Genomic DNA, 10,647 nt, shown 5'->3' with positions numbered 1-10,647 from the left:
GGAAAAGAGATATAACCTGGAAGAGAGGATGAAATTTTCCAGAGCAAGCTTTAACAACCTCCTGTCCAACAATACCACCAAACATTGCAGCCATGGGATTCAGGACAGCCTTGGCTCCAAAGGAGAAGTGTCGTAGAAGCTTCTGGTCAACATTATCCACCTTTAAATCACCCTGCCCGGTATTGATGGCTGTGGCAATCGATATAAGCTTCTGAGCGTCTTCTTCTGAGCCAGCGACAGGAAATCTGCCAGCTTCAGATTTAAAATGATCAAGTGCCTGGAATGCTAAGTGAAGGAGTGGAGGCCGATCAAACTTAGAGAAATCACTAAATAGAAAATCCCCAGGATCTTTAATAGCTTCCCTCAATGGCTTGAAATTCAGCAACTTCGGTTGTTTCACTTGAGTGACAATACCACCCTTAACGTATGTTCCATAGTTTGTAGTGTCCTCATCAAGGGTGAATGAATATGGCCGTGCACTTTTTATCTTCCTTGGTTTCCCATCATTCAATTCCGTCATACCCTCAACTTCTGAGAAAACAACTAGGTCACCATCTTGAAATTCAAGCCTCTCATCGTCGACACAGGAAATAAATGCCTGGTTCTCATTAGAGATAGACGCAATGATGCCTGTATGGGGTTCCTCTCCATCAACATCGAGAACCGCAAATTCAGGCCCAAAATCACAAAAGACAGAGCCAAAAAGACCCCTGACATCAGCCTTAACAAAAGCGATAGGAGGCTGACGGCTGTGACAATAGTCATCAAATTCGATTGCTCTTTCCATGCTTATGTCAGAGAAAACAACAACCTGTTTCGCACAAAAGTAGATGTATCAGCAGGATTCCAGCCAACAAGAAACACCCATGAGAAAAATGTACACCAATCTTCCCAATCAATACTAATAAACAATAGAACCAGCCTAACACCTACGGAGACAATCATCTCTTATATGTAACGACAACCACTCCTATGCGATCCATTCAGTCACAGATTTATCATAAACTCACAAGTCATCTACAAAATGATACAGTATACAAAAGAGACCAGATATACAAGACAAATGAGTTGTCTACCAACCTGGAAATCAGAAAGATCCTCTTTGGTTAAGCTTTTGGTCAAGCTAGTGACAACCACAGCATTGTTAAGATCCTGTAACTTCTGAACAGAAGCATCCGCTCTATTCTTGCCAACATCCTCCTCCGAGAAAACAAAGTTGCTGGATAAGTCCCATAGCTCAACAACTCTTTCATCATGCAGGGTCACAGACTTTACACCAGCAAGAATAAGATTCTTGGCTGAAAAAAACCGAATAAAAAAACTTATGAGAAAGGGAAATAAACCTTAAGAAGATATAGATACAAAAGTGTCATGAACACAAGCAACAGTGCAAATTTACCATGCAAACTAGAATACCGGAGGGTAATGAAACACCAATAAGGAAGATATCAAACAAATAAAGACACATCTGGAAGCTACTACTATTTGGATGATGAAGGATAGCAAGAATCACAGATCATCATGATTACAAAAACTTAACAACTAGAGAGTAAAATCGACTAGGTTCTGATGATGACACAATTCTTCATAGAATCTAATTACGATGCATACGGAAACAACATTTCTACAAGTTTTAAAGCAAAGGGACAAGAGAGCCATACCAATCTCGGCGCCAAGGCCGTGCATCCCAGAGATGAGAACATTCGAAGCAAAGAGACGCCTCATAGTCTCACGACCATAGACGGCGAGCTGCCGACTGTGAAGATCCTCATCGATCTCCTGACGATTCGAGTTACCAAAAGCCATGTCGAGTTGCTGAACGACGCTACTACTACTACTACCAGAAGCTACAACCAAAGACTTATCAGACGCGGAAGAAGAATCAGTGATATCGATACGGCGTTTCTTGGATGCTAAATCGGAACCGATGCTGTTATCGCTCTTCTCGTTAGCTTCACTAGCTCGCTTGTGAAGCATAAAGTGATGAAAAAACCTGGAGAAAACATGAGAAATTCCCATGGAAACAAAAAATAAATCAAAAAGTAGATAAGATACTGATTCAGCTTCTCAAGAAGACGAGATAGGAAAAACTCCGATCAGAATTGAAATACCTAACCCTAAATCAGGAAACGATACTTGGGAAACCATGACAAGGAAGAAGATGATGGAAACGTACCTTTGAGGAAAGCAGACGAGAGAAGAATTGAATCGAATCGAATCGGAAACGAGGAAAAGTTTTGAGATCTGAAAAAAACTGAAATTGAAATTGCAAAAAACTCTCTTGAGATTTATTAGGAGACGAAGGAAAGGGGTCGGTTTGGTTTGGGAATATAGAAGGACGACGTCGTTTAGCGGTTCAAGTTTTTGATTTGTCGTTCGTCTCCGCGTGATTGTGACGGCAAATTCTCTGACCAGACCGGGAGGACACGCGTGCGTCACAATTTGTAGACCATATCCCGGTTTAGTCAATTCTTTATGGATTCTTTTGTATTGTATGGAATTGGAATATTGCTTTTCTATTTAATAAAATAAAACTAAAAGTTACACAAATTGAATAATATGTTATAAGTAGAATAAATGGACTTTTAAAAAAAATGGAAATCTAAAAATTTTAATTACAAATTAACAATTGGAGCAATTTCTAGCTATAATGACAAATATTTTTTTAAGAATTGTGCTTCATTAGATGAAGAATCCCTATATGTACATTAAATAAAATATCTAGTTAGTGTAAAGAATAATATAATGCCAAACATCAATTTACCTAAGATCTGATTAGTGCCAAAAATAATATAAAATATTAAAAGAACATGCATAAAGTTAATGCAATAATATCACATTGCCCAAAAACACCAAAAAATCTATCTATATATATAAAGTTAGCTTTTCTCACTCCTGGTGCAGCCATCTCAGCTGCCACGTCAGCCACTTCTTCTTTAATTTAATGGGCCTTACAGATTTTAATAAACCTTTTAAACAATCATACAAATGACAAACTGATCAACTAAATTTCATCTAAAATTTGTAGGCCTAACACTATTTCATTCAAATTCTCTAGACCCATCACTATTTTTAAATCCTATGAATTCAATTTTTTATTTTAAAGTAAATTTAAAATATTTATTTAGTGCATATTTTTTGTTAATTATAATTAATCGAAAGTTTAAATAAAAAATAATTATGTAAAATAAATTAAATATTAAAATAAGAAAACAATACTATAATTTTTTTATTAGTGGTAATAATATAGTTAAAGATTTCTATTAAACTGATCATAATTTAAAATTTCAAATATCAAAACAAGGCAGTCCAAGCAACACTTTCAAAGAATCAAGGAAACACAACTAGAAATCAATTAAAATTATTTGGCAGCACTTCACAAATCCATCACCAAAGACAAAGACGCAAAGAGATGAACACACATTTAATAAACTAAAAAGATTCATATATATGAATGCCATAATCAAATAACCGTAACACAAAATTATATGAAAAAGACAACCGAAGAAACAAAAAAACAACCCGGACTTTATAAAATTACAGCAAGATAAACAAGAAAATTAATTTTCCCCAAAACACAACTCACATCAAACGAAAAAATCACTCACAGGATAAACGGGAAAAACAATTACAATAAATAACACAAAACAACTCACAACTTAATTAGGAAACCTAAATAAGCCAACATATTTTCATATAATCAAATTTGCAACTCAATTGACATTCACCTTTAACAAAATCAACAAGGGATAATCAAATATCCCAACAGATGCGAAGCGAGTAAGGAAAGCGAGTAAGGATAATCGTTTTCCTTTGATTTTTTTTTGGGGGGTTTGCGATAGGAAACGGGTTTGTTACGCAAACCCCCCAAAAAAAAATCAAAGGAAAACGATTACGATAGGAATGACTAAAAAAAACGATTACGAGCATCAAAGACATAAGTTCAATCCTCAAACAGACCTCTAGATCGGAAAATTGCTCTTCTCCTATCCGTTCACGAGGACATCGGATTTTGAAAAAGAACAAATAAATTTCAACTCAATAACATACAAATAATGGCCCAATAAACCTACAAATTATAAGCCTTACAGAGAAATTGGGCCCGAATGAAACAAACAAAAAATAGCCTAGAAAAGAGAAATGTAAGTTATTTATTTTATTTATTTTTCTTAATAAAATCCATAATATTTTTCACTCCAAACACTAAAACATTGACAAAAAATTACTCCAACAGTTTACAAAATACATATGAAAATATTAAATAACAATTCAACCACAAAATGAAAAATAATAATAAATTAATGACAATTAACAGTTACAGCAAAACAACAACTTCAACTAAACAATGTTAACTTCTAATAATAATTTTTTTAAAAAGCATTATAAACACACAAGATGATCTCAACTTTTCCTTTAAAAACCGCAAACTAAATTATACTTACTACAAAACATATTTTTATTAAAATATCCAACAAAACAACATAAGCAACCAAAATTAAATACAAAAACAAACGTAAAGATGAATTTACAAAACCCAAAAAAAATATACACAACAAAACTCGGAATACACTTTAATCTAACTACCGCGCGTAGCGCGGATCGATTGCTAGTAAAAAAATAAAAACAACATATAGAAGAATATCTGAAATAATCATGTAACTGGTTTATAATTAATACTCTTTGTATTTAAAACTAACATACTTTAACATGTACGTTTGTTGAGAGAGAGCAGACAAAAACTATAGCATAAAATTTATGTAATTTAGTCATTAGAAAAATAATTTGAAAAACAAATACTATTCTATGAATAACTAAGAATGTAGAGTTATTAGTTTATTTTTCTAAGTATAACAATTTCAGTTCATACATCTATTAGATAATACATATAAAAATATAAAAATATCATTGATTATCTTACATTAAACTTGGTAAATGTAACTTTAAGAAATCCCCTCTACTATTTCACAAATAAAGAGTTTTCTTAAGAACAAATTAAAAGAGACTGGATTTTTGGTGTTTTTGTTACTTTTTCATAGATTAATGTTGTTTACCACCATCTAAAATTGTAATTTTGGCAAAGATATAATCATAATTTGCAAAATACCCTAACGTTTGCCCATTGTTACTGACCATAGGAAGCATTCCGCATAGGTAGCATACGTAATGGCCAATTCAGCATCAACACCAGCTTGGTCAAGCTCAACTGCTGGAATGGGGGGAATAGAAGTGGTGTATGATGTATTCCCACAATCCATCCAAATCAAAAGGATGTCTTAAAAAAAAAGCAGGAGTATGGAGTACGTAGCCCAAATTATCATCAATATAATTAATTTTTGACGAAAAAAATATAGTATTTGCAATTTACTTTGTTTCTTAAATTAGTCCAATGGTTCGTCAATTCTAAAATTGAATACCAAAATTACATCACATATACCGTAAAACCTCTATAAAAAAATAATATTGGGACCATGACAATTTATTAATTTCTAGTAATATTAATTTATCAATAAATTAATAATAATTATTTTATTGTGTAAATTAATAATTAATAATTATTAGATATATTTTTATTAATTATTAGATATATTTTTAATTAAATTTTTTTTAAAATATCAATTGAGACAAGTTGTCAAAAAAAAATTGAGACAATTTTAGCAAAATAATATTAGACTTTCAGATGTTGTAAATTTTATGATTTTGGAATTAAATTTGTAAAATCTAGAAAATATTATTGACAAAAAAATTACAAATACTATAGACAAATTCACTTATACATATGACATAAATAATTCTAATTTATGAAAATATCAATTTTCGTATTTTAATAGTTTATCAAAATGATGCATATCTAGAAATTGAATTAAAAAGTTTTGCTATTTTTATGACATGTTAATAAAGTATTTTATATCATTATAGGTTGAAAATACAACACAACAATTTTTTTATCGATATGAGTTTTAGGAGAAGTATATATTATTATATCAGCATATATATATATATATGTAAATTTACATGATTATTAATTTATGATATTATTGGGACCATATTTTACATGGGGATTTAAAAAAAAATGTTATCTTATTAATTTATCATAATTTGTTATTTCTTACACTAATTCAACTTAGGACCAGTAAAATATATTAATTTATTGAATATTAATTTATAGAGGTTTTCCTGTAGTTCTATTATACCTTTCCAATCTCTTAATAATTGAACACTTTCGTGATTTTACCACCACACTCATCTATCGAGTCATCCTCACTCGGATCAAGTTATCTACACGGACCAAGTTATCTATTGATCCATAGTTTTGCAAAAAAAAAAAAAAAGTCATCTATTGATACACAATTTAATCTCAAACACGCGTACTAATATATTTAAACTCATATATTAAAATCACCTTATATAGGATTAGTTCTTTTCATTCAAAATATATAGAAACAGTTCTAATATCTCTTTGCACGAACTTGTGGCACACATACACATACTCGCCCAACGATCAATAATCAAAGTTGAAAGTCTGATTTATAGACGTTGACTGGTTGTCCAAAAAAAAAAGAAGACGTTGACTAACATTTGTATCTTTTGTTTTGGCATCGTTTCTATTGAAAATTTATTTTCGGATAGATCATTCATTTCGGAACACTTATGAATTTAACGTGTTTTCTATGGATAACAAAGACGAAAAACAAACAAATTACATTGTTTTATGAAATATACGATCTGATCATAAATAAAAAGTTTGAACACCAAATTTGGCGAAGATTATGCAAACGCAAAACTAGTCAATGTTTTCAAACGCATCAACACCAATCTATAAATGTTTAAATAAGGCATCTATTTTGTTAGTCTATAGATATCTTTTATTAGTAAAAAATTTGGATTTGTGCGGGGTGGGTCATTTACTCATTAGCACCTATCAAAGGAATAACAAAGAAACCAACCAATAATTTTGGTTTTGAGGTAACGGATTTCCAAACCAATAATTCAAATAAATTAGTCATCTTTTATATATTTTTGATAACATTGTGGGGACTACGATATTGACTTATCTTTGCGTCTTAATTATGATAGTTAGACAGTACCATATAACATTGTGATCGGTATCTTTTTTTCATCAAATCCACCATTCTATATAGATTACTAATCAATGGTGTGAATACTATGGCGGTGCTACTATATCATATGGCATGCGTAATAAAGGTGTGTGGGAAAATAAAGGCTTTATGATAATATGGTAGAAAATATATATATATATCTCGGAAGAATACAATAAATTTTATGAATAGTTTGTTTGAAAATCTTTAAGCAAAATTACATCCTAACTATTTGTGTTGGTGTCATCATCACATATTCAAATATGATATTATGCGTGTGCTTAATGTATATACAGGGGGATTTAATTTAGAAGTCTAGTAGCTTCTTTCATTTTCCATATAAAGGTGGTGGAGTCTTATCAATTCTTTAAATGTCAACTTTAGGTGAGATTCCAATAACCGGGTCATTCCATATCATATATGACGTCGTTCATTACGAGCTGCGTTATGAACCGAACAAACCAAAAAACACATAACACAATAATTGTCAGATAATTTTTTCAAAAAATTGAAATGATGATGAGTAGTCATTATTATATGGAATCTACTACATAGATGTCCTGTCTGGTTTGTCTCTCTAGCTTTTTTAATTCAGAGGTGCGTTATATACTTATGTAAACCGCACTTAACAAGTCGAGACCAATTTTATAAATCTACCATTCAGCAAAACTTGTCAGGTGGACTTTTGGTAGGGACCTTGGCCACGTGATTTCTACATTTTCTAAATTTCCACTCTTTTGTTCTCTTCTCTTTCACACACCATCCAAAATTTCCCAAACTCAAACATACTCTTTCTATATCTCTTCAAAAGCTCTTACAAACACTCACAAAATCCCTCCACTCAAAGAGAATCACTCCATCATGGAACCAGCCGTTTCCGGGTCACCTCAACAAGACCCAACTCCCTCATCCCCATCCACGTCAGCAGCACCACCGCAACCAAGCCGTTACGAGTCACAAAAACGCCGGGACTGGAACACGTTTCTACAGTACCTAAGAAACCACAAACCACCCTTGACGCTAGCTCGTTGCAGCGGCGCACACGTGCTCGAGTTCCTCAAGTACCTAGACCAGTTCGGGAAAACCAAAGTCCACGTGTCTACATGTCCTTTCTTCGGACACCCGGATCCACCGTCTTCTTGCCCTTGTCCGCACAAACAAGCTTGGGGATCACTCGACGCTTTGATCGGACGGCTTAGAGCTGCCTACGAGGAAAACGGCGGACGGCCAGATTCGAACCCGTTTGCTGCACGCGCCGTTAGGATCTACTTGAGGGAAGTCAAAGATAGTCAAGCTAAGGCTCGTGGGATCCCTTACGAGAAAAAGAAACGGAAACGTAAACCTACCGTTACCTCCGTTAGATTGGATGTTGATCTAACGAGTAGTATCACCGGTGACGGAATTAACCGTGATTCTCAGGCCACCTCCGGAGCCGTACTTCCCCTAGGTTAATTATTATGATTATACCTAATTTGCTTATTATATCTCTCTATATATAATTATAAATATCTTTTTTTTTAGTGTAGGAGAGCTATATTAGCTCGGTTATATATATTTTAATTGATAGTAAAATGACATTTGTTCTTGAGAATTTATATTTAGTCCAGTAAATGGAATCATTCTAGTGATTTCTTAAAGTTAGTGGTTCATAATCATAGTATAGTATATACTATTCTAACGAAGATACTCAATTTCTAATATGAGGATGATATAATTCAGAATTAATGAAGATTGTTTTAGATTCAAAATTTTGTGAAAGTGGTGAGAGATAAGCGACGATGACTGACGAAGGTGAGACGTTTTTGTCTAGCGTGTATGAAGTTTCTGTTTTTTGTTTTTATGAGTATTTAAATCCATATACGTTGATGTCTATTTTGTATTCATTTGATAATTGTATTTGGTTAAAGAGCAGCTTTCATTCTTCGCATAAAGTTTTCAATTCTCGTCTTATATATTTTGTCTCTTCTATTGGATATGTCCTATTATATATTCTTAAAATTGATTTCGTGACAAATCATCAAATTATTTCAAAGCAAAAAATTGTGACGTGAGAGAGATGCCATTTTTACATTCCCATTTACTTCTTTTTAACTTTTTTTAAACTTCATAATTACATTTCTAGTGAACGGGTAAAGTTATCTTAAAGTGTTTTTAAAGTTGATATTCCAATTGATTTGATATGTTTCAAGTAAAATTTATTGAACATCTTTCTATTTGGTTTCTTTCACAGTGAATGGTAATTTGTTTGAATTTTTTGCATGTTCGTGTAACATTTGACAAAGATGTCTTTTGTTATATATTGTGATGAATCTTCAGTAAAAAATTTAAATTTCCATGTAAAGATGTGTATGCAGGATTTCGTGTTTTAGGATACCTTCCATGTTTGTCTAGAAAAACACTAGCGCTAATAGATGGGGTTGTTATGTGAGGGTCATGGGTTTAAGTCTTAATCCGGCTAAAACGTATGCTTTTACAATGATGTGTGTATTTTTATTTAAGTTTGATTTTTTCTTACTCAATATATTTCAAAATTTTGTTTCTATATTATCATAATTAAATCTGAATGTGTCATAGTTTCTGTTTAACCTTTTTAGATCATGCCAAGTCTACTAACTACTAACTTTCAAACGTAGTGGTGTTACAATATATTTTTGTTTGTTTGACCGATTGAACTAAGCAACTGCATTTTGAATAGAAACTAAATGAATAGAATTAGAGGCATAAGCTACAGTTTTTGAAGGAATGAACGTAAAAGATTCTCAAACCGTTTCTCTGACAATTTCTTTTTCAACATTTTAATAGAATTTTTGTAGGACTAAAAATACCAATTTTTCTAATTTAATAGACACATTTTGTTATTTTTTCTTTGCTTTCGTTCATTAATTTCAAAAATTAAGATCAAATAAAATTATTGAGGATTGTTGATTTGAGTGTTGATATGCTCAAATTGTAATACCCTAATGGTATTAACAGTCTTGCAGTTGTAATACTCTACGGGTCGAATCCACAGAGACTCTAGTTCACACAATATATTTATTACTCTTTTAATTATGCTAAATCAAAATATTAAATTAAAAAAAATGCAAAACATAATTTAAAAGTATTGTAAATTCTCAGAAATTCTCAGAAATTTATGGAATATTAAATCAATCAAATAATTAGGATTCAAGCAATTAGAAATCAGATCTAAAACTCTAAACACACTTGTAAAATAAATCATTTCTCACTGCAAATATTATCTAAATTTAAAATCAGAAAATCCAAACCTCTTTGCAAAATTCAAAGTTAAAAAACACACTTATACCATGGTTAAAAATCACAAAACCATGATATATCAAGTTGTCCTCTTTAAATTATGATTAAACAATTTTAGTGGGGATTTTTTTTTGAAGTGCACAAATTACATAGTTATTTGTGTGATTAATCACATGAAAAAAATTAATGTTATTAATTTAATAAAACGACAAATGTAAGCAGTTTAATGCTATTAATTCAAACCAAAACAATAAACAATAAATAAATACTAGAATGTAATTTTGTAACATTTTCT

General features: G+C 31.7%; 2 protein-coding genes across 5 annotated transcripts in view; one reads left to right on the top strand and one right to left on the bottom strand.

Moving 5' to 3' along the window:
• Positions 1-2,391, bottom strand: part of LOC104786660 (ubiquitin-activating enzyme E1 1) — a gene marked incomplete in the record, with an annotated part of 12,407 nt that extends 10,016 nt beyond the window's left edge. The window contains 4 exon segments of the mRNA XM_010512107.2: positions 17-811; positions 1,081-1,298; positions 1,662-1,993; positions 2,177-2,391. Of these exon segments, the coding sequence (XP_010510409.1) occupies positions 17-811; positions 1,081-1,298; positions 1,662-1,977 (1,329 nt within the window).
• LOC104786658 (protein LIGHT-DEPENDENT SHORT HYPOCOTYLS 6-like) overlaps positions 7,660-10,647 on the top strand; it is a 10,260-nt gene continuing 7,272 nt past the window's right edge. For all 4 annotated transcript variants that reach the window (XM_010512106.2, XM_019245868.1, XM_010512104.2 and 1 more), the window contains exon 1: positions 7,660-8,544. In XM_010512106.2, the coding sequence (XP_010510408.1) occupies positions 7,959-8,544 (586 nt within the window). In that variant the 5' untranslated portion in view covers positions 7,660-7,958. The remainder of the gene's footprint in view (positions 8,545-10,647) is intronic.

The sequence above is a fragment of the Camelina sativa genome, chromosome 5 (genome assembly GCF_000633955.1).
Source record: "Camelina sativa cultivar DH55 chromosome 5, Cs, whole genome shotgun sequence".
In the NCBI taxonomy this organism is placed as follows: domain Eukaryota; kingdom Viridiplantae; phylum Streptophyta; class Magnoliopsida; order Brassicales; family Brassicaceae; genus Camelina; species Camelina sativa.
The sequence above is the reverse complement of the archived record's forward strand: the minus strand, read 5'-3'. Positions and strand labels throughout refer to the sequence as shown.